General features: G+C 40.1%; 2 protein-coding genes across 3 annotated transcripts in view; both read left to right on the top strand.

Moving 5' to 3' along the window:
- The window catches only part of bptf (bromodomain PHD finger transcription factor), a 43429-nt gene extending 31566 nt beyond the window's left edge, over positions 1–11863 (top strand). For both annotated transcript variants that reach the window (XM_059347806.1, XM_059347805.1), the window contains 9 exons: positions 664–2129; positions 2219–2301; positions 4535–4760; positions 4849–5375; positions 6282–6458; positions 6551–6743; positions 8500–8584; positions 8676–8862; positions 11049–11863. In XM_059347806.1, the coding sequence (XP_059203789.1) occupies positions 664–2129; positions 2219–2301; positions 4535–4760; positions 4849–5375; positions 6282–6458; positions 6551–6743; positions 8500–8584; positions 8676–8862; positions 11049–11088 (2984 nt within the window). In that variant the 3' untranslated portion in view covers positions 11089–11863. The remainder of the gene's footprint in view (positions 1–663; positions 2130–2218; positions 2302–4534; positions 4761–4848; positions 5376–6281; positions 6459–6550; positions 6744–8499; positions 8585–8675; positions 8863–11048) is intronic.
- A 4755-nt stretch (positions 11864–16618) lies between these two features.
- On the top strand, positions 16619–20685 carry kpna2 (karyopherin alpha 2 (RAG cohort 1, importin alpha 1)). The gene is made up of 11 exons (XM_059348014.1): positions 16619–16680; positions 16912–17031; positions 17113–17253; positions 17864–17952; positions 18053–18321; positions 18939–19033; positions 19179–19442; positions 19542–19775; positions 19907–20089; positions 20197–20346; positions 20437–20685. Exons 2-11 carry the CDS (start codon positions 16969–16971, stop codon positions 20524–20526), a joined length of 1578 nt encoding a protein of 525 aa, XP_059203997.1. The 5' UTR covers positions 16619–16680; positions 16912–16968; the 3' UTR covers positions 20527–20685.
- The last annotated feature ends 3581 nt before the right edge of the window (positions 20686–24266 follow it).

Below are 24266 nucleotides of genomic sequence, written 5' to 3'. Positions count from 1 at the left end.
GTGGACAGGAGCAGAAGCAAAACATACTTTAACCAACTTTAAAAAGGCCCTCATGAAATCAAAAATCAAAATTCTGTATACCTTGTGTCAAGCAACCCTTTCCAACCACGAACCAAGGACAATATATTCATCTATGCAGTCTTCAACCAGGCTCCTTTGACAAAAACAGTAATTTTACCTTGCAGAAGACAGGAGTTTCTGGTGCACCGCTGCTTTGATTGGTTAGTTTGTTTGTGTTATTGTGTGACTTTGAGGCCTTACGGATTAGGAACTAACAAAACTTAATAACTAATAAGTAAATGATCGAGGCAGCAGGAGACCAGGAACTCATATGTTCTATGAGGTAAAATACTTGCTTTTGTCAAAGGAGTCTGGTGGCTTTGAAGGGAGCGCAGCTGGATGTAACAGACTTCAGTTCTGTCTGCCGTCACGGCAAAAGTGTAGAAAACATTCTAAATATAGTGTACACTTAAACTGTTGATTTATTTAGTGGGCTGAAACATGTTTTACTCCTGCCTTCTTCTACTCTGCAGACCGCTGTTACTCCATGTTCTGTAGCAACAGAGTCAGTAAAGTGGGTAATGCTAGTTGTCTGAGGGAACTTAAATCTTCTTGACTATTTTTGTATTCATTGTCTGTCTTTACCTCTCCATTCTGTTCTAGCTCTGACCATGCAGAGGGCAGCTCAGCCCCAGGTCTGGACTCCAGCCTCATCTCAAGCTCAGACTCCAGTTCAGTCAGTTAAGCAGGCTGGAGCTCCCACTCAGACCCCTGCCCTGGCCCCCGTACCCGCCTCCGCATCAGTCTCCATACATTCACCTGTCACCCCTCTGCCCCAAGCTTCTCTTCCTCCTCAAGCTCAAGGACACATCCAGCACCCCACCGTTGTCTCCATGCAGCAGGTGTCTCAAATCCCAGTCTCGGCAGTCCCGGTCCACATGGGAATCCCAGTCTCTTCTGTTGTAACGACGGTCAGACAGCCTCAGCTCCAGCCCCAAACCCATCCTCAACTCCAACCGCAGCGTCAAGCCCAAATCTGTGCACAGATTCAGGTCCAGCCCTTTGGCCAAGTCCAACAGATGCCACACATTCAGGCTCAAGCCCATCTCCAGGCCCAAGCACAAGTCCAAAACCACCCCCAGGTCCGAGTTCAGTTTCAGCCACAGCAACCACCCCAAGCCCCAGTACAGCCGGTCGTTCCAAATCAACCTCAGGTGCAGCTTCAGTCCCAAAACCAAACCCTGTCCCAGCCCCAGGTCCAGGCCCAGCTCCAATCCAGGGTCCAGCCTCAGTACCACCCCCAGGTACAGGCTTCATTTCAAACACAGGCTCAGCCCCAGCCCCAGCCCCAGCCCCAGGCTCACCAACAGCCTCAGGTCCAACCTCAACCCCAGGTTCAGTCTCAGGCGCAAACTCAGCTACAGCCCCAGATCCAAACCCAACTCCACCCCCAGGTTCAGGTCCAGTTCCAGCAACAGAGCCAGGTGCACCCACAACCTCAGGCCCTGCAGCAACCCCAGGTCCAAACTCAAGTCCAAACCCAGCCCCAGTTTCAAGTCACGTCACCGCAGCAGACCCAGGTCCAGCAACAGCTTCAGGTCCAAGCCCAACCCCAAGTCCAAGCTAAGCTCCAAGTCCAGTTCCAGCCTCAGAACCAAACTCAAGTTCAGGCACAGCCTCAGCTTCAGGTCCAGTCTCCAATCAGGCATCAGCTCATCACCGTTCCAGGCCTCCAGCAGCCCGTCCAGCTACTCTCAGCTCTGCCGCCCCATGTTGCTGCGCAGATCCAAGCCCAGATCCAGGCGCAGGCACAGCAGCAAGGCGGGACAGTTCCCCAGCAGATCAAACTGCAGCTGCCCATTCAGATCCAGCAGACAGGGGGGCAGATTCAGGCCCACCAGATCCAGAACATGGTGACCATACAGGCACCAGCGAGTGTCCAGGAGCAGCTCCAAAGGATGCAGCAGCAGCAACAACAACAACAACAGCAGCAGCAACAACAACAACAGCAACAACAACAACAGCAACAACAGCAACAAAAACCAAAGAAGAAGAAACACCATGAGGCTAAAAGGGAACAGAAAGAGCAGAACCTGACTGTTAGCCCCGGGGATGGTATCCAGAAACAGGTGTGACAGAAAAAGATTAATTCACAATGATTCATTTCTTGCGTCGTCAAGAAATGTTCAATATTAACAGACATTTTTGTTCTTTCCAGGTGGTGGTGAAGCAGAACGCTACAGCAGAACAGCTGAAACAGAGGAAGACCCTGGCTGCAGCTGAGCGAGAGGAGAACCAGAGGTATTCACTGCATTTCCCTCCACTCTTGTTTTCTGTTTATCCTGATATAAAAGTCACTCAGTATGTTTACATGACACTTGGAAAAAAACAAATTATTGCCTTAATCTAACTATAACTGGTTGTGGGAGTTAGCCCGACTGATGTCGGAGTTCTCCAACTCCCATTAAGACACCCAGATAATGTGATTGGAATAGGATTTTCGCCCTGGAACAAAAACATCCAAGAAAGCCGGTGGCACATTAGCCGGTCGTGCATTAGCCGGTCTCGCATTAGCCGATTGCATTAGCCGGTCACACATTAGCCGGTAGTGCATTAGCCGGTTGCATTAGCCGGTCGCACTAGCCAGTCGCACATTAGCCACTCGTGTTGAACTGAGGTCAACCGGAAAGGGCGCCAGAAGTCCTATTAGATGCCAATATAGATTTTTAAGCATAGCTCGATTAAACTGCGCATGTAAACGCACTGACTGAGTTTCTTCCCAACTAAACAAAGTAGCCCATTTTCGACTGCAAGAACTTTCCACGGGGATTATAAGCTTTTTGAGGTACTTGGATCAGGGTCTAGATTACATTTTGTGGTCATTTTATCACCCAAAAAGGCAGGCACAACCATCGCTGATTGGTGAAACACAAATAGTGCAGCTGCTTTAGTTTAGTTTTGCATCCCGTGTATTAAGGCTGAGTCCTAACTGCAGCAGCTCTCTCCTTTGCTCTTTGCTGCTTAGCATCACTCTTTCCTTTGCTCTCTGTCTCAGCTTTACTGTCAAAGAAAAGAGAGAGAATGATCTCTTTAGCAGTAAGCAGTAGAGGTGAGAAAGCGTGTTATTTTCTAATTTTTTTCACAGCAGGTATGTTGTGAAGCACAAATGAATAATCTTCAAACAGTCAACAGATTATTTTACGGTGGGGTCGCACGCTTGTCATTTCATTTTCCTCTGCATTTCATTCATTACATCCAGCATGTGTCAGAAAATATGTAGAGCAAAAAACATTTTTATTTTTCATGTTTCAATATGTTTTTTTAGATGAAACAGGTGGGTACACAGATGTAGAGCTGTATCTTTTAGAGCACTAAAGATATGGGCTGAAGGAACCTTTTAAGCTGCGAAGAGGTTCCTGGTAGTTTTAGTCAGGGGACCACTTTTCAAGGAACTTTAAGGTTCCTTCAGTCCGTTGTTGTCTGTGTTTACGTCACAGTCCAATGACCTGCAGAGATTAGGCAAATTAGTCCACTGATGTATGAAAAACAATGTGACATGCAACGTTTCGGATGTGCCAGTCAGTCATATCTCAAAAAACATGTTGGAAAAAAAGCCCTGAGGTCTTAGACCTTAGATCAGTCTCTCTTTTTTAATATGAGTCAGGAAGCAGACAGCAGAGCATAACTTCACTTTTCATGTGATCAAAGAGAAATGTTCTCCCCTCATCCTATAACTGTCCTAAATACAGTACTCCCTCTTTTTGGTGTGTTACACAAGCTGAAGCAGCTGTGTGTTCATCATAGCCCCAGACCAGGGCCTTTTTAGGTCAAATGTCCCAGAAAAATGGCCCTGGAACTCAATTTAGCCACTTTTTTCAGCAGGTAAAACACAATGAGTTCCTCAAAAAAAAAGGGGGGGGGGGCTATCTCAATGAAAATAGGCTCTCTGTGTTCCCACAAGTCTCCTCTTTACATAATCTCCAAAATGACCAAAGTTTTTGAACCCAAATCACAGATTCTTCTGTGTTGTTCTAAAGATCTTGGCATATTGATGATTTTAATATTTTGGAGGGTCTTTTAGACCATTTTTAGCCATTTTTGATATGAATAAAAGTGCATTTGTCAGCATCAAATCTGTGTAACAAATGGTATCAATCCAAAAATTGCTGCAACCATTTGTGGGACATAGTTGAACATGGAAATGGACTTCAGATAGCAAAATATTAATGTTATGAAGCCCTTATACACCTTGATAGGTTTCAATAAATAATTAATTCGTTAAGTCATTTTAATTAGAGATTTTTGACCAGAACAACTTGACACACAGTGTTGAGTTCCATCTCAAATTAATCAGGTTCACAGCTTTCAGATGATGTTCACAACTTCTATGTGGCATTTATTGTTGCCCTGCTATCTCCCCCTAAACATACCACTAATTCTCAAAAAAAGGACCTCTAACACGAACTGGTTAAACCCTTTGAATAGTAGTTACCAGGAAAGGAAAGGCAGCTTGTGACTCTCATCTTGTTTCCAGAATGATCGTGTGCAACCAGGTGATGAAGTTCATCCTCGACAAGATCGAGAAGGACGAAAAGCAGGCAGCTAAGAAGAGAAAGAAGGAGGAGGTGGTGGAGCAGAAACGCTCCAAACAGAACGCCACCAAGCTGACCGCTCTGCTGTACAAGCACAAGGAGCAGCTGAAGGCCGAGATCCTGAAGAAGAGGGCCCTGCTGGACAAGGAGCTGCAGCTGCAAGTCCAGGTGAGCAAAAAGCCTGCCTTTATCAAGATGGTTATAGAGGATATCAAGGAGTAATCAGAGATACTAACATGACACGTCTTGTTCTCAGGAGGAGCTGAGGCGGGACATAGCCCGGCTACAGAAGGAACAGGAGAAGTCCCGAGCTGCTATCGCTCAGGCTGCCGCGGCAACAGTCAAGGCGGCCTCTTCCCACTCCTCCCACCCCTCCCACTCCACACATTCCTCTCACAGCACCCACACATCCACCTCACCTTCCTCGTCCCATAAACGCAAGAGGGAAGAGGAGCGAGACAAGGACCGAAACAAAGACAGGGAGAGGCATCACGAGAAGAAACGGGACCGGGACAAGGACCGAGACAGATGTAAAGACAGAGATAAAGACAGAGACGGGGATCGAGAGGAGAGAGAGCGAGAGCGGGACAGACACCGGGACAGAGACAAAGACAAAGACCGGGACAGAGACAAAGACAAAGACAAGGACAGGGACAGAGACAAGGACAGAGATTCCAGCTCATCGAAACACAAGAAGAAGAAGAAGCTGTCTTCTACCTCAAAGGATCATAAGAAGGACACCAAATTGTACTGTATCTGTAAAACGGCCTACGACGAGTCAAAGTAAGTTCTCTGCTGTATTTACAGGTGCATCAATACATTAGAATATGATGGAAAAGTCCATTTCTAGTAGTCAAATAGCCCCAACCAAGTATTGAGTCATATAGATGGACATACTCTTCAGAGGCCAACATTCCCATATTAAACATACTTTTAAAATTTGTCTTTTTGTAATATTACATTTTTTTGAGACATTGAATTTTAGGTCTTCATTAAATGTAAGCCATAATCATTAATGCAATGTTTCATTCTGTGTGTAATGGATCTATATAATGTGTTATTTCACCTTTTTGAATTTAATTACTGACATAAATAAACTTAAAAAAAACACAGAACTACAAGAGTATTACTTAGAGCAAAACTAGCTTACTGTATCAAACCTTGCTAGCACGAATTACTGAGTTTAATTTGATCCAAAACTTATTTAAACACAAAACACATTTAAATATGAAGATTACTGTGAAAACTAACCTCATGCCTCTGCGGGGGCTAAAATATAAAACATTGAACTCCTTGATGTTATCTTTACAGTAACGTCTCAGTTGAGTTAGTTTTATGATCGACAGGATGTCTTTGTCCTTTCAAAATAAAAGCTTCTGTTATCAAAACAGGCTTTTTTATAGTACTGTATATTTATATTTTATTTTGCCCATGTATGCATATTTTATACATACCGGAGTATGTATAAAAACATAGTGATTAATCGATTAATTGATCGTTAACATTATAGATGCTCAAGTTGGCCGGTTTCTTCCAAACGCCTATCCTTATTGTCAAGATATCTTTACTTGTATTATTCAAAAAATAAACTTTTCTATGATTTTCTAATTTATTGAGATGCACCTGTACATTACGACATGCCACTGCAGTGCATGCGGGATGTTGTCATGACGATTCTCTTTCTCTCAGGTTCTACATAGGCTGCGACCTGTGCTCCAACTGGTTCCACGGCGCGTGTGTTGGCATCACAGAGAAAGAAGCCAAGAAGTTGGAGGACTTTGTGTGTAACGACTGTAAGCGCGGTCAGGAGGGAGGCAGCACCGAGGAGCTGTACTGCATCTGCCGGACACCATACGACGAATCACAGTAGGGCTCCCCATCATGAGTTACACAACGGCCGAATGCATAATGGAAGGAGTCAGTGTGTTAACAACGCTGTGTCTGATCCTCACCCACAGGTTTTACATCGGCTGCGACCGCTGCCAGAACTGGTATCACGGCCGCTGCGTGGGCATCCTGCAGAGCGAGGCCACTCACATCGACGTGTACGTCTGCCCGCAGTGTCAGTCGACAGAAGATGCTATGACGGTCCTCACGCCGCTCACTGATAAAGACTATGAGGGGTTGAAAAGAATATTACGCTCGTTACAGGTATGGAACCTATTTAGTCAACTATGGATGGGAATAATTAATTCAGGATCGATTAATGGTCGTTAAGAATTTGGTCGATCATGTGGATTTTTTAATAGAGCTATGTATTTTTTTATTTTAATTTTATCTCTGATTGCGTATCTGAACTCACTGAACTGAAACACACCAAGCATTCAGTTCTGCAGCCGTACGTCAATAAGCCAATGAGCTGAGAATTAAGTTGGATAAAGTTACAGTTTGCAAACTGAAAGTTGCAATAACAATTCTAAAACACACAAATAGAAGAGTATTATTTTGAGCAAAACAAACTTACTGTATCAAACATTACGAGCCTGAATTACTAGGTTTAATTTGATCCAAAACTTATTTAAACACAAAACACATTTAAATATGAAGATTACTTTGAAAACTAACCTCATGCCTCTTCAGGGGATAAAACATAAAACAAGCAAACTCCGCACAGATTCAGATTTGAACCTGCAACCCTCTTGCTGTGAGGCGTCAGTGCTAACCACTACACCACCTTTACTTTACACTACACACTACGCTCATTAGTGCCAGCTGCCACCATTGGGAATTCATTCACACACCGATCAACGCAGCACCGGAAGCAATTTCGGGTTTAATATCTTACTCAAGGATACTTTGACATGGTCTGGGATCGAACCACCAACCTTCCGATCACTGGACGAGCGCTCTACCAACTGAGCCACAGCCGCCCCAACTTATACAATAGCATTACATTTCCACTAAAAGCTAAATAAAAAATGCTTTACAAGACTACTAGTGGAAAGAAACAATAACAATAGTATAATAAATGCTATAAATAGGTCATTTAAAAACTCCACAGGTAATTTAAGTAGATATGCCCAAGAGGATGGACATCATATACTAGTGGAACATGTCTTTGGTTGAAGTGCTATATAAACGTAAAAGTATCAAAAAACTCAAGCACACAGCCCGTATTCAGAAACTGAATCCTATAAATTAGCCGTCAGGACTTCCACAATGTTGTAATCTCGTATAAGTAGAAAGTGCTGCTACAGTGTGTGTGATAAGTGTAAGTATGTCCCAACATAAATGAGCATAATATGTCCTCTTTAAGCTCTTCATTTATTGTTTTTAAAAGTCCTGGGCCGGTATCCTAAAATATCTTGGAAAATAGACATTAAATATGAACTGATTAAAGAGAAATTATGTTGAAAAGCCTGAGTCGGACACATGGGAAGTCTTAGTAGTCAGTATTGATAAAACACCCTGTCATAAGCTTTTCCAGCATCCAGTTATAAAGCCATTCATTTACAAGAAATTCAAAATCAAATCAAATCAAAATGACTTCATTTATCCCCGAGGGTAAATTCAGTTAGTCTGGTAGAATCTCTGTTAGAATGAGACAGCCTGATGGCTGTAGGAGAGAAGGATCTTTTGTATCTCTTGAAGGTTTTGTGTAACGGATGATCCGGGTATTTCAAGATGGCCTCCAACATGTTGACAGGTTGGCACCACCTCCATGTCCACCCACAGGTATTCACTGGCTGAAGAGGGGGCTTGAACCTGCGGAAATCTCTGATCATTTCCTGAGTCTTTGAGGTGTTCAGTAGGAGATCGTTCTTGTGACTCCAGAGTCTTGTCTCAGAGATTTTACTCTAAACTTTAGTTTACTCTTTAAACAAAATGCAAAACCAGTTTCACTGTGGTGCAGTTGTATGTGACATTAAAACAAATAAATCAAGTTTATTTCTTGTTATTTCAACAGTCACACAAAATGGCATGGCCTTTCCTTGAACCAGTGGATCCTCACGATGCCCCTGATTATTACCGCGTCATCAAGGAGCCGATGGGTAAGAAGAAACCACAGCAACTCTTTGAAACGTTATGTGCATTCTTCTTCTTTCTTTCTTTAATCCCATATTTTCCTCTGCCCCCTTGTAGACTTTTCCACAATGGAAACCCGTTTGCAAAAGCGACATTACCACAAGCTCACAGAGTTCGTGGCCGACGTGACCAAAATCTTCGACAACTGTCGCTACTACAACCCCAACGACACGCCGTTCTTTCAGTGTGCCGAGGTGCTTGAAGCCTTCTTTGTACAGAAGCTCAAAGGTTTCAAAGCGAGCAGGTAAGGTCAGGTGCTCCCACTGCCGCAGACCCCCGAGGTCCCCAGGTTCCTCTCCTCTCTCCCATGCTCACGTCCTGTAAAAACCTTTGACTCTGGTCATGTCAGTCCGGTCTATTCTTCAGTTATGCATTAATGCCTATCATTCACTTTTCTTTCTACACTGGCATGTGTAGTGTGGAGTGTTATTTTGTGCTTTGTAGACTAGAGGTGGCTTTACAGGTGCATCTCAATATATTAGAATATGATGGAAAAGTCTGTTTCCAGTAGTTCAAGTCAAATAGCCCCAACCAAGTATTGAGTCATATACAGTCATGGAAAAAATATTAGACCACCCTTATTTTCTCTAATATCTTGTTCATTTTAATACCTGGTACAACTGAAGGTACATTTGTTTGGACAAATATAATGATAACAACAAAAATAGCCGATAAGAGTTTAATTTAAGAGCTGATATCTAGATATTTTCCATGGATTTCTTGATAATGATTTTGGTTTTTATCAAGAAAACTAGAGCTGAAACGATTATTCGATTAATCTAACAATAACCGATTATTAAATTAATCGTCAACTATTTTGATAATCGAATAATTGGTTGTAGCAGTTTTTTAAAGACTAAGTCCAAATTCTCTGATTTCAGCTTCTTCAATGTGAATATTTCTGGTTTCTTTGTTCCTTTATGACAATAAACTGAATATCTCTTTGGTTTGTGGACAAAACAAGAGATTTGAGGACGTCATCTTGTAGTTTTAGAAACACTGATTGATATTTTTCTACATTTTATTGACCAAACAACTTATCGATTAATCATTTAAATAACCAACAGGTTAATCAATAATGAAAATAGTTAGTTGCAGCCCTAAAGGAAACCATGGAAAATGGTTAAAAATGGTCTTTTGTAATATTACTTTTTTTTTTGAGACGCTGAATTTTAGGTCTTCATTAAATGTAAGCCATAATCATTATAATTAGAAGAAACTAAATGAAGACATGAAATGTTTTATTCTGTGTGTAATGGATCTATATAATGTGTTATTTCCACTTTTTGAATTCAATTACTGACATATATAAACTTTCCTATGATATTCTGATTTATTGAGATGCCCCTGTGAACTGTCGCTGCCGCTGCTTGGCCGTACTAAAACCAACAGAGCTGGCCGACGTTAAGACATCACGTCCGATGTCTTAACACTACTGAGTGTTACATCTGTACCGTGTGTCATCTTGCATTTGTGTCTGTTCACCTTTGCTGCATGCCTTTTTGATTTATGCCATCCCATTTTCTTCTTTTCTTACAGATTGTCAGATTCTTAAGTGGGCCAGTCTAGCTGGAGTCTGGACTGGATGCTGGGCTCTCTAGTAATAATGACATGGAAACTTTTTTTAAAAATCCTTTAATAATGAAAAACGCGCACACACACAAACACCAAATGTGCTTTCATGTAAATGTCACCGATTAACATTTTTTGGTAACCATTCTAATATTCCGTTTAATCTCAATACGGCAGCCATGTTGACATGTTTATCATGTAATGGAGGGACATGCTTTCTTCTCATCACATCCTGAAATCTGGCCTTTTCTCATCACAGTAGCGAGTATGTTTTCTGTAGGATTTTAAATGCATTTTAGTTCCTAACTTGTATTTATTTTCTGTTATAAATCTGAGTTGGAATTGGATAATTGTGTTGACCTTACCAGATATAAAAAAATATATAAATAAAGCTGCATATTTTATTATATAGAGATATTTATGAGAAGTTTTGTATGTTACTTCCCTTTTTTGAGTTTGATCGAGCTGGTTGTTAAGGTGGTTGTCTTGAATGTACATACTTTTTAATCATGTACAGTTGGTTGTAAGATATATCTAACTCTGTGTTTGAATGTTTTAAATAATTATGAAACAAATCGTTTTAGATAGTATTATTGTATGAGACTAAAATGTACTACAAAGAGCGAGGAGCTCGCCCCGTTTCCTCGCTTCACAAAGTAACCTCAAGTTTGTAGTCGTGGAAGATTTCGTCTGTAATAAATGCATTCCCCTGTAAATTACACCAACATGGCTGCAGGATCCTGGGCCCACACGCTTTTGCATCCTCTTGTTGTCTTTGTTTGTCGACATGTCACAACAATAAGTTTAAAAAGAAATGCGAAGGGCTCTCAACTTTCCCCCTCTCTCCGCATCCTGTAGGTCTCATAACAACAAGCTACAGTGTTCGTCAGCCTCTTAGAAAGCATCGCACATTGCTCAAACAAAATGCACTTGCCAAGAATATGGCTTTTTCTGAACTGTAACTCTGTGCCAGACTCTGCCTCATCCTGTGTTCGGGAATCTCCTCTTGACTGTCGTTGAAACCAGCACTGTGCTGCTTTCACACAAGCGTTCAGGCAGAGCTGCCTTCTGCCCATTTCAGCTCTAAGGGACCTTTTTTTTGGACCTGTCTTCATCAGTGGGACTGTACTGAGGAGCAACTGAGGCATTTCAGAAGAAAGTTTACCTCGGAGAAAAGACTCTTTAAGGAGCTCTCATATTTCCATGTTTATTTTTTTGATCTCAGTCTTTTTATTATTATTTTTTTCCTTTCTTGTTAAACCCCCCTCAGGCCATCCTCGTGGTCATCATGTCTAATGAGAAATTGAATACTGACATACAATGAGCATAACGTATCAAGAGTTTTGTGTCTAAATTGGGATATGTGGAACATATCCACTCATTGTTTAGTCTGAAGTGGCATGAGAGACAGTTGTACTAAATATCTGGACATCAGTAGTCTGCTTGGTAAAACTGGTATAACCTACTGAACGTGCAGTAATAAGCTATTGTAAATGGATTGCTCTGCAGTAGTGACTGACCCAGAAGGATGAAATAATGTATCTGAAGGTTCTTGCCCTGTTTGTAAAAATAATTGTCAGATTTTGACTTGATTTCTTTTTCTTTTTTTTGTATTACATCTGAAGAAATATTGATGTATATGGAACTTAATAAAATGCAAAAGACTGACTTCTTCTTTGTGTTTGTGTTGTCATCGAGGGGCCGGATTCACAAAAGTATTCTTAAGTTAAAACTAAAGAAAAAAAAATAGGATGTTCCTAAGAATGTTCTTAAATGCTATTCACCATTTTTTTTCTTAAGAATTGTATGTCTTAGGAACTTCTTAGTTTTCTCACTCAGGAAGTTCTTAGATTTTTGACTTAAGATCATTCGCCAGAAAAACAATTGCGGGCCTAGAGAGCCTATATTGTCTAAGACGTGATCAGGGTGTGTAAGAGGATCCATTCTGTCCCTCAGAGGTCTTGGTGGATTTTGCTCCTTAGCTTCCACCCAAATAACTTCCATCTTAAAGTAATAGTAGTTAGGACATGGTTTCAGTAACTTGTCTTACTTAAATAATATGTTCATAGTGATTAATGAAGTAGTATCAAATACAACAACTGCCTCTGTGATTTACTAAGAGTACATTGTAGTGTAATCTAGGAACAGGCCGACATGTCACACAGACTTAAAGGACATTTCAGTTATCTGTCAACTGCCAAAATAATAAATTTGTTGTGTTTTTTTTAAACTAGGACTAAAGTAAATAAAATTTCATGAAAATTAGTTAAAGTAAATCCATATCAAGACTTATCTTTTCACTGTAGCTGTTTTAAGACTGGTGAGGGCTTCTCTTAAAGTTGGGAAGAAATTTGAGAAGAAATCTAAGAACTTTGTGTTCAAGAATCTAATTTATTCTCAAGTTCTATCTTAGGAAAAAAATTAAGAAAAGTTAAGAATTTCTTCAAGAATACCAATTTTTCTTAAATTTTGTCTTAAGAGCAAAGTTAAGAAAAAAGTGGCACTTAAGAAGCATTTTTTTCTTAAGAATACTTTGTGAATCGGGCCCCTGGTGTTTGAGCATAAGAAAAATGTGTGCAGAGCAACACACGTGCTGTTCTTTGTGCCTGCAACTGAATTTCAATTTCCCTGCCTGAGCACAACTGTGAAGACATTTTTTTGGGTAATATTTTCATTACATTGTCCAACATAGACACAAACAGCAACACATTGTGGCCACAAAAAAAAATCCAACTACTTCTGTAATACAGACAATACAAGGAAAATGCTCTGTAATAAGAATAATACAATCTCAATTTCCATTTTGAGAGAAAATGCTTAGTTTTTTTTAAGGAAAATTAAAAAAATAATAATTATAAATGAATGTCCTGCCTTATAACCTAAAAACATCAGTTAGCCAGTTTTCCTCATTGCCATCTGTCATCCCTTTTAATACAATAGTTGTGAGTCTTTTACCAGCATATTTAAAGAAGGGTGCTCAAGAATAATTTTAATACATTTTTATAAAAATGATTCATGAGTATGCAGGAACATTACCACAACTCTGAGGTTTATAAAAAAAAACTTTCAAAATCGGTTTAAAATTAAGCAATCTATGGTTATTTAAATGCTACATGAACCATAGACTATGATGTTATGAGTGGGCGAGCTGCCTGTGGTAAGATGGCCACCACGAGGGAATGTCGGTCTCCATTGGCTAACAGCGAGCGTGAGCCATCTAGTGGTTATGTATATATCTATGGTACTCAACGCCACAACAACACGCGCCATTTGTAAAAGCCGGCGGAGCAGTGTTGCCAAGTTAGCGACTTTGTTGCTATATTTAGTGACTTTTCAGAACCCCTTAGTGACTATTTTTCAAAAAAGCGACTGGCAACAAATCCAGCGACTTTTTCTGGTGTTATTGGAGACAAGCTGTGGGGACCGGCGGAAGCGGCACAGTCCTCCTGCAGCAGTCTCTCCCAGCTGCAGAGCCGGAGGGGATGTTAACCCCTTAGCGTCCAGTCGGCTAACAGTTAGCTCTGTAGTAGTACAGTGCGTATGTGCTGCTGCTGCAGGAGGTGTTCACTTAGCGATCTCTGTTTGTTTACAGCAAGCACCGGACACTCTGTGCACAATTAGCAATGCCGGTTTGTTTACGAACACTATGTTTATGATCAGCGGAGATGCTGTGCATAATTAGCCATGCTGCTTTGTTTATGATCAGCTGCTGACATTGTGCACAGTTAGCGACGGCGGCCACAGTTGCTTTCCGTGTTTAATCCATCGCTTATGTGATCATGGATCATGGTCCGAACTGTTGCTAAGCGATTACACGACGATTGAAAACCATACGTCACCTCCAGAGTCTCATAAATCCCTCTGGGGCCTTTTTGTAATGGAGACACGCAGAGTGAGCGGACTTTGAGAGGGCGTGGCCTTAGACTTTCCCGGTGGCCACTCTTCCCCCTAAAGGAAATATGGCTTTACACAGCTCTTGCAGGATCCCAGTCAGAATAAGCTCAGATTTCTGTAATAATTCACATTTAATCCTCTACAGAAGTTGGACTTACATGCAAACCAAGTTCTATTGGCCAAATACCAATGATGTGGACAGGCCAACAGCTGTCCAAGTCTTGTTCAAAGATTGTGATACACAACATGTGTGTGTGTGCGCGTGTGTGTGTGTGTGTGTGTGTGTGTGTGTGTTGTTCTTACAGGTGCGTATCTATGAGCTACAAAGCCCAAACATGATAACTTCTGGGAGAACAAACCAAACTGCTCTGTCTCAGGTCTGTCTATGGGACACATGAAAGCTACAGTGGAGAAAAACACATTGGCTATCTACCTTCTTATAGTTATTTAAATAACTTTTCTTTTTTGGTGCTTGAGCACCAAAAGCCAAGTGCCATCTAGTTACATTAGAGTGACGGTAGACATTTTTACAGCCAATATCTCACACAAAACAAGGTTGTCCAATAGCACTCCACAGGTAAGAGTGAAAACATGTATTTTGGATCTGGGGTGAACTGTCCTTTTTAGTTAATCAACAACCTCTCTGTTATCAGTACAGGCTCAAAATCAGAAAGATACATTTAACTAAATATTAACAAAGAAACTGTAGTAATATTGCAGAATGGCCATGAAAGAGACATGCCCTCACATTTACTTAGGAATTTGATTACAGGAATATTTATTTGAGATGTGGATATCAGTATTTTCCCTGTAAGAGTATCATGATATGTGGCACTATGAATAATTTACAGAAAACAGATGTTTTCTTTATTATTCTGAAAATCATCTGATCATAGGTTTTGTCTTAATTTTAAATCGCCTTTTGTATGACATGTTTCGTATCCAAAAATGGTCTGAAGTTGACAGTTTTCATCTAACATGTCTTTAACAGGTTTTTTATTTAAATATGTATGTATCCATTTTTCCTTATCTTGTCTTTTTAATGCTACTATTTGTATTTTCTGTCTGTTTCCAAGAATGTTGAAGTTACAAAAAAAAATAAAAATTATAATCCAATCCAATCCAACTTTATTTATAAAGTGCTTTAAAACAACCACAGAGGGCCAAAGTGCTGTACAAAGCGATAAATAAACAACACAATAAAATAAAAAATACATAACAAATTACATACACATTACAATAAACATAAAATCAGTGACTCTGACTATCTACATTGCATAAGTTTTTAATTTATTTTTGTTTAAATTGTTAATCCTTTTTCTTTGTAATTCTACTTGTTTATTTGCTAATACCTCTTATATTTCTTGTTTATACTGCTGTTCTTGAAATTTCCCCACTGTGGGACTAATAAAAGTCGAAGGCCAAGGAGAGAAGGTGGGTTTTAAGAAGAATTTTCAAAATAATGGCCACGAGGACTGCATTTTTTTTTTTTAATTGATAAAGAATCATGTACAAAATGTCATGGCATATTAACAACAATAAGTAACACCTCTCAGCAGGGCACATAATATATATATATATATATATATAGAGAGAGAGAGAGAGAGAGAGAGAGAGAGAGAGAGAGAGAGAGAGAGAGAGAGAGAGAAGAGAAGAGAAGAGAAGAGAAGAGAAGAGAAGAGAAGAGAAGAGAAGAGAAGAGAAGAGAAGAGAAGAGAAGAAAGAAGAAACAAAAGCTCAAATGAAATAGGAATTTTACAATTTTTTATCATTTTTTTAAAGGGAAGAAATAAACAGGTCAATACATCATACATCACACGTACCTATTAGGGGTCTATAAATATTTTAAGATCTTTATACGCTGCAAGGAGAGACAGTACATGGTTGTGTTTTATTAGTTTCAAGGCACTGAGGTGTCTTTTTAAAAACATAAAAAGGTTGTTTTGTTTTTCTCCATTTGGGTGCGTGGATGAAGAATTTTGCCAGGAAAATCAGGTTGTTTACAATCAAATCACATTTGTCTTTCAAAATAAAACCAAACACAACATTTTCTCTTGTGAGATGAGTAAGTTGGATTTTAGTTGATAGCCTGTCCTGCAGATCCTCCCAAACAGTCCCAGAGTGTATGCAATGGAAAAACAAGTGATCAGTAGTTTCAATTTCAGTACATAGACTGTATATAAATAAGTAGAAAGTACAGTTGTTATGATCAATACCAAATCTCAATCTTAGCAGCCAAGGAGAGAAGGTGGGTTTTAAGAGGAATTTAAAAAAATAATGGCCACTGGGACCAAAATGCACTGATCTGGGAACAGTTTACGCCTCTCAAACCTTCAATGAAAAATACCATAGAGACAAAGAATCCGACCCAGGGTCAGATCTCGCGTGGTTGCATTAGTCACCCGCAATGAGATATCGCGATAGTTCAATGTCCTGACGACATTTCCCGTGTGTTCTGTGATTTTTTGAAACGGACCAATGAGCGGATGCGGCTGGATGCGTTTGCTCGAACGGACCAATCACAAGGCTTTGTTGGAGAAATTTAAAGGTCAGTGCGGCACTTTCTGTGAATCACAAGCTTCTGCGAAACGATAAGGTAAGCACGAGTCAGCTGCTTATGAAGGTTAATTTAAAGGAATGTCATTTTATAATTGTAAATGTACAGTTTGCTATGTTTTTCTCTGTTGTGTTTATTGTATTTTTCATTATAAAGAGCTGTCAGTTGGCATATTTAATGTCAAATGACAGTCTGCTTAGCTTGGGCTGCCTCGTGATACTCTAGCGCGACAGAATAACAAAGTAATGTGTAACTTTTTCAACTTTGCAGCTTAAACACCACGAACCTTCATTTCCACTGCTGCTACGCTTTCCTTGTCACTTGAAAATGTCTGGAAATGAGAACACCGAGCGTCTGAACAAGTTCAAGAACAAAGGCAAAGATGCCAATGTGAGTTTTTATTCGGACAAGTTCAGCTTCCTAAGTTAGCCACGATTTCCAGTTAATGTTCATCTTTTAAAATAATCGCAGGAACTTCGACGCAGGAGAGTGGAGGTGAACGTCGAGCTCCGCAAGGCGAAGAAAGATGATCAGATGTTCAAAAGGAGAAATGTGGCAGCGTTTCCTGACGAGGCGACTTCTCCTCTGCAGGAAAGGACCCAGAACTGCCAGGTAATCCTTCAGATGGATTATTTAAATCCACCAAGTGTTTAATCTTGTGTTCCACAGCTTTTGATATCCAGTGGAAGAACACTTGTACAAGTTAATATCACTATAATGTCATAAAAAGACCACAAATCTAACGCTGTATGTGCTTGAGTCTTGTAAAACTGATTTCATTCAGCTTTTTGGTCAACTTTGAGTATTGGTGTGGCTGAATTGAAGTCTATTGTCTCCACATTAGTACAGTATAAACCTAGGTTGGACAAAATGGGAGGAACCCATGCAAGAACACCACAAACACTCTTAAATGACTTTCTGACACATTGATTATTATGTATTCATGCAAATGTGGAGCTTTCTTGCTCGTATATACTAAATGTATTTGGGTTCCTGACAAAACAAGATATTTTAAGACTTCACCTTGGACTAGGAGAAACTAGGATGGAATTTTTTAAAAGTATTTTCCTGTGTTTTTGTTTTTTCAAAACCAAATGATCAAGAAACGGCATTAATTAAAATATTTGTTAGTTGCAGTTCTGCTTTGCATGTGATGTACTGCATGTCCACCTCCTGTGTATAGATTTTTCAAAAATCGCTCATTGTATCTGACCATTGGCAGGCCTCCAGACAGTGGACAGTTGAAGAGATTGTTGCAGGCGTGAACAGCGGTGTTGCAGAAACCCAGCTCCAGGCCACACAGGCTGCACGGTAATAAGTCATTAAAGATCTCCGTTAATTAATCTTTACTGCGCATTCAGAACTACTAATTCCTGCAGCGAGGACTCACTGTAACTGTTCTGACTTGCAGAAAACTCCTGTCTCGTGACAAGAATCCTCCCATTAACCAGCTGATCAGCGCCGGCCTCATCTCCAAGTTCGTGGCCTTCCTGGGGCTGGCCGACTGTCCTCCAATCCAGTTCGAGGCTTCATGGGCTCTGACCAACATTGCCTCTGGGACGTCTGATCAGACAGCTGCAGTTGTGGAGGGCGGGGCCATCCCTGCCTTCATCAGCCTGGTCACATCCCCCCACCAGCACATCAGCGAGCAAGCTGTCTGGGCCCTCGGAAACATTGCTGGTAACTCCCAGAATTTTACTGATATTATTGTTTTTTGTTTATTTTTGTCAGCTTTTATAAGTTTGGTTGGAAACAAAGCTAATTTTTTTAAAATTTTTATTGGAAATCGGTATTCATAAGCATCAATACAAGACATAAGTTATTCCACAGCTGTTTTCCACATTTTTGATTTTTAAACGGTACATTAGAACAAAGAACCACAATAAAGACAACCCACAAAACAAGAGGAATAAATGCAATGCAATACAATAAATTACATACTATTATAATATATACTAGCAATACATAAATAAACACAGGATGCAGAGTGTGCTCATTGAATAAAAACAACTTTATAAAATTTTTATGCATCAAATTGACTCAGTTGGGGTCCAGAGAGGTGAGGGTACTCGCATATGTGATGAGAGGTTGCCATCTTTTATATATAAAAAAAATTGGCGGCTGAGCCTCTCAAGGAATATTTAATTTTGACAGAAATTAGACGGAAAAGACATTAAATCACTCCTCTATTAAGAGGCAGGGGGAGTGTTTGGGCTTTTCCAATGTAATAGAATACGGGTTATGAGCGAGGCAAAGGCAATAATATCACAAAGCTAATTTTGTTTCCTTTTTTTAAGGTGATGGATCTGCACTAAGAGACAGAGTCATCAAGCATGGAGCTGTGGCCCCTCTGCTCTCTCTGCTGGCAGTCCCTGACCTGTCTGTGTTTAACGTAAGAGTGTTATTTAAATCCTATCAGCAAGCATTTATTTGAATGCCATTTCTTTTCCTCATTGCCCACTAGGGGGGGCTCTAACTCAACCAGAAACTGCTTCATATCAAACTAAAGCCTTCTCTTCTTTTTGGTTCCCTTGCAGACCGGCTATATGAGAAATGTCACATGGACTCTGTCTAACCTCTGCCGCAACAAGAACCCCTCCCCTCCTATGACCGCCATCCAGCAGATCTTACCTGCTCTGATTCGCCTGCTACACCATCATGACCCGGAGGTGCTGGCCGACGCCTGTTGGGCTGTTTCATACCTGACAGATGGCCCTAATGAACGCATTGAGGTGATCGTTCAGACTGGCTTGGTTCCTCGCCTGGTGAACCTGCTCGGCTTTGAAGAGCTGCCTGTCGTTGTACGTATAAAACCTCCCTCGTGTAGTCTGGTACATTGTGTCTGCAACCTCAGGCGACTCCACAGGTTGTAGACTGACCCCTGTCACCCTTTTCTTCAGACCCCAGCGCTGCGTGCCATCGGCAACATCGTGACCGGTACAGACGAGCAGACTCAGGCGGTGCTGGATGCCGGGGCTCTGACCATGTTCACCCACTTGCTGCGCCACAAAAAAGCCAATATCCAGAAGGAGGCAGCCTGGACTCTGTCCAACATCACGGCAGGGAAAGACACCCAGATCCAGGAGGTCATCAACGCAGGCCTCATTCCATACATCATCCAAATTCTTGTCCAGGTATGAGTGTTTATTGGTTGGATCAGTTTCACTAATGGAGATAATGTAACTCAATGCACCTAAATTAGCAATATCTCCTACTTTTCAGGTCATGACTGTCTTATGATTTCCTCCTTTTTTTTTCTCTTCAGGGTGACTACAAAACTCAGAAGGAGGCAGTGTGGGCTGTTACAAACTTCACCAGTGGGGGCACTGTTCAGCAGGTGGTCTACCTTGTTCAGGCCAATGTGCTTGAGCCTCTCCTGAATCTTCTCTCCTCAAAGGACAGCAAAACCGTCCTCGTTATCTTGGATGCAATTACCAATATCTTCATGGTGAGTGTGTTATCATGGAAGTCTATTAATAAGCTATATGATCTGATAAGTCCACTTTAGAGGTGACAGGATGGCTGTGAAATGGTTCTGCTGATGTTTTCTATCAGGCTGGGGATAAAATTGGGGAGTCAGACAAGCTGAGTCTGATGGTTGAAGAATGTGGTGGACTGGACAAGATCGAGGCTCTGCAGTCTCATGAGAATGAGATGATCTACAAAGCATCCCTCAACCTGATTGAGAAATACTTCTCTGAAGAGGTAAGTGCCTTTTAAGATGTTTGAACATATTTTTGAAATTAACTCGTAATGCCTGAGAGGTCTTACTTTTTGTTTATCTGCTCTTTAAAGGAGGAGGAGGTGCAGTGTGTGGCCCCAGAATCAACCACCGACGGTTATTCATTCCAAGTCGGTGACAACCAGAGCGCTTTCAGTTTCTAGAAACCTTTCAGACCTCGACTCTCTTTACTGTACCCTCATCACTACTGTCTGTCTTTTCTTCATGTGATTGTGGACTTTTGCGGTCTTTGTATGTATTGTACATACTGTTTTTTAATATGAGAAAAAAAACATGATTGTAAATAAAGTTGTCAGATCATGCATGGGTTTTTCTTTTTTTCTGCATGTAATTGTTAAATCAGTCTGTGTACTAAGAAGGAAACAACTTTATAGCACGCACTTAAAAAAAAAAAAAAAAAAAAAAGTTTTTATTATACATGTAAGTCTCTATAGCCAAATGGTTTAGGGTCCACATACCAGACTTATTATGAATGATGCTCCAGGGTTTGTCCTGATGTCAGTCACAATCACTAAATCTAGCAGCCATTTATTGATTGACATGTGAAACATTTGGTCAGTGGTGGAAAGTAACCAACTACAATTTTTAGATACTTGTACTTGAGTATTTCTATTTATGTAACTTTATACTTCTACATCACTACATTTTGAGGCAAATATTGTACTTTTTACTCCACTACATTTAGCTGACAGCTTTAGTTACTTTTCAGGTTGAGAACTAACATAAAAAGATACATTCAAAGTGATTAACTTTTATTTATTTTTTAAATAAACCATAACAGTATATTAAGTAGTTAAAATGCTGCTTAAATAAATGCATCAATAAAAATATATTTAGAATATACATACAACAATCTGAGTGGGGCCATTCTGCATAACAAGTACTTTTACTTCGGTAAGTTTTGATTGCAGGACTTTTACTTGTAATGGAGTAATTTCACAGTGTGGTATTAGTACTTTTACTGAAGTAAGACACCTGAATACTTTTTCCACCACTGCATTTGGTCCTGTGTACTCTCATCTTGAAACCAATAGCTCTCTAGTGTTGCCTTCTAAGAATATTTAAATTAATAATTTCCATTTACCACTTGCAGCCAGTAAACAGCCTGTCACATACCAACCCCACACACCTTTTGACTTTTGGACAAAGGAGATAACATGTTAGAGCTTCAGAGGTGTGCAGGTAGGAAAATGTTTTCCCCCAATATGTTAGACTTCATTTAACCTAGTTTACCTTTCCAGTTCAATGCAATGAATCCAATTTGTTAATTTGTTAAAATTGTGAAAAAAAAATCTCTCAAAATAGACATTTTGACATGAATTATAAGTGATAATTCCATGTAGGGACTTGTGGAGCTACATGCTGGCTCACAGTCTCTGTGTTGTTATTGGGACACTATTAATGTTAACACCTGTTATTTTTCTCTGCTCTACAAAGAGGCCTATATACCCCACTGTCACAAATGACATAAAATAAATGATTTACAGGATAGGGAAAATACTGTAAATGTCCCTGTTTTTCTTTTCTCTCTTTCTATAATCTTGTGTGAAAGGACAGCACAAGAGAAATGTATTATATGTATCATGTATAAGCAAAAATAAATGCATATCAAGGTAATTAAAGTGTTGCCAACACCTTTATCAGATTTAATCTAAAGATACTTTCAGTTACTAAAACTGATACACCATTAGCCATCAGAGTAAACAAGGATTGTTTAATTTGCCTCTATTTTAATTTAAGATATTTATTTTTAATTTGACCACAACCTTTTAAAAAAAAAAAGTTTATATCTGTGTGGGATATGCGTGATTAGTACAGAAGAGGATTGGGGCTGGGTAGGAGAAAAAATAATGAGAGGAGGATTTTTTTTACATTATGCACTTTAAGAAAAAACTCGAAATGCAGAGAATGAAGTCAGCTTTTTGTGTTCGGTAAAGTTGAAAAGATATTCACAGATTAGTTGTTCCTGTGTCAATAAGTAACCAGAGGAACATTGTTTTCTATCTTACTGCAAGCTACAACCTGATTTTCATCAGTGTCATAAAGTTTTGGGGAAATCTGCTTTTTTGTAATTTATGTGAATTTTTTAGACATATATTAGACATATGGAAGAAACTGAGGTTTAAGCTTACAGTCTATGGAACTCAGAAAGTTGACCTTTTTTCTCGATATTGAATTTAGATTTTATTCTAATCATTTCAACTTTTTTCTCAAAGGGTATCATGACTTTTTTCTCCCTCCTTTCACAATTTTTTTCCTACCTGGCCCTAATCCTCTTCAGTGGATCAGTATTTGAAATCTGAAAATAAAATAGGCTATATAAAAGCACTAAAAAAAACATAGTTTAAAGTTTAGTGCCTGTTGGACGTATGTATTTGTATAGTGGGAGATTAAATAGATTTTTCAATTATGGCCAAATGAGGTTGTGTGTGAAAGTGCGTAGTGTTAATCGAACCTTTAAGCGCACTTTAAAACTCCTAAAGATAAGTAGGCTAAATAGACTTACAGATGAGATGAGTCAGGGTAGAAATCCAGAATGAATTGTGTTACTGACCAGGTGTAGGCCTATCACACAATCGTGCGGAGCTCCCCTAAAGGCGTCCAATCAGAAACAGTACAATGCCGCAACATGTCCTTCTAAATAATGATATTTTGAAAAATGAATTCAATTTTTCAAATTCAAAAATCTTCAAAATCGATGATGCACACCTTCATGCCATGCGTAAGCCACATACGAAATCTGAGGTCAGTCTGACTAACGGTCAGTGAGATATGCCCACACACACACACACACACACACACACACACACACACACACACACACACACACACACAGTGACGGACTCCCCCCCCCCCATGCCTCCATGGTTGAAAAAGCACGCTAAAGTGCCCTTTAGAGTGGTGAAAATGAGAGAAAGTGCCTTATTGGCTGCCCTTTACACATGCAAAAAATGAATGGGTGCCCTCTAGGGTGCCCCTTCATACAATAAATTATGATGATGTGCCCTCTAGTGCAAAAAAAATCAATAATGTGCCTTAATAAGTGCTCTTCTAGTGCCCTTCTGCCCTTCTGGTGCCATGGTGCCTCTCTTTGGTAGCTGCAGACGGGGAATGCGAAAGAGGCGTTGCTCTCATGTGGTGTCGCTATGACAAAACAACTTCATCGAGTGGTACTAAAATCTGCAATGGATAACGAAGCAAAAAGTGGATTAATAGTCTGTCTGTACCCGTAGTACCTAGATGGTTCGGTTCAATGGTTTTAATTGTCAGTAGCATATCAATAATTACTTTGATCTGGATCTCCTTTAACTTAATGCTAATCGTAATCAAGGATGAGGACTATTTTATCATGATGAAATCATAGCTTCTTGCATCATAGCTTCTTGCGCTGGTGGGGTCCCATGTTGTGCAGAATGTGCCCTTTTTATTTTTTCGCCCCTGCCCTTCAAACAGTCTGAGTCCGCCACTGAAGCAACACACACACACACACACACACACACACAGATCAGTATTTGAAATCTGGAAATAATATATATATATATATATATATATATATATATATATATATATATATATATTTATTTATTTTTTTTAAAACATAACATAATTTATGGGGGGCTTTAGGTTCTGTATGTTGTGTCTACGCCCCTGTGAAAGTCAGGAATTGTCATGAAATCAGGTAACTGTGTTTACTTTTGGCATCAAAGTAAAAATGGGGACAAGTCTTCAGCAACACAAGGAAACAGTGTGAGCAGTGTGTGAGTTACAGTGAGGTGCCACATGTTGGAGAAATGTTTCACTCCCCCAGGGCGTGCTGTCGTCAGCGGACAGCTCCTCCAGCTCCTCCTGAAGTGACTCCTCACTGGAGGCTCAACAGTTCAAC

This window comes from Centropristis striata, chromosome 13 (assembly GCF_030273125.1).
Source record: "Centropristis striata isolate RG_2023a ecotype Rhode Island chromosome 13, C.striata_1.0, whole genome shotgun sequence".
NCBI classification, from domain to species: Eukaryota; Metazoa; Chordata; class Actinopteri; order Perciformes; family Serranidae; genus Centropristis; species Centropristis striata.
The sequence above is the reverse complement of the archived record's forward strand: the minus strand, read 5'-3'. Positions and strand labels throughout refer to the sequence as shown.

Bases quoted from the DNA above. Each gene is read 5' to 3' on its own strand.
- kpna2 (XM_059348014.1), top strand. From the start codon at position 16,969: ATGTCTGGAAATGAGAACACCGAGCGTCTGAACAAGTTCAAGAACAAA. The intron at 19,776-19,906 runs GTATGAGTGTTT...TTTTCTCTTCAG, and splicing joins TCATCCAAATTCTTGTCCAG to GGTGACTACAAAACTCAGAA. The intron at 20,347-20,436 runs GTAAGTGCCTTT...TGCTCTTTAAAG, and splicing joins AGAAATACTTCTCTGAAGAG to GAGGAGGAGGTGCAGTGTGT.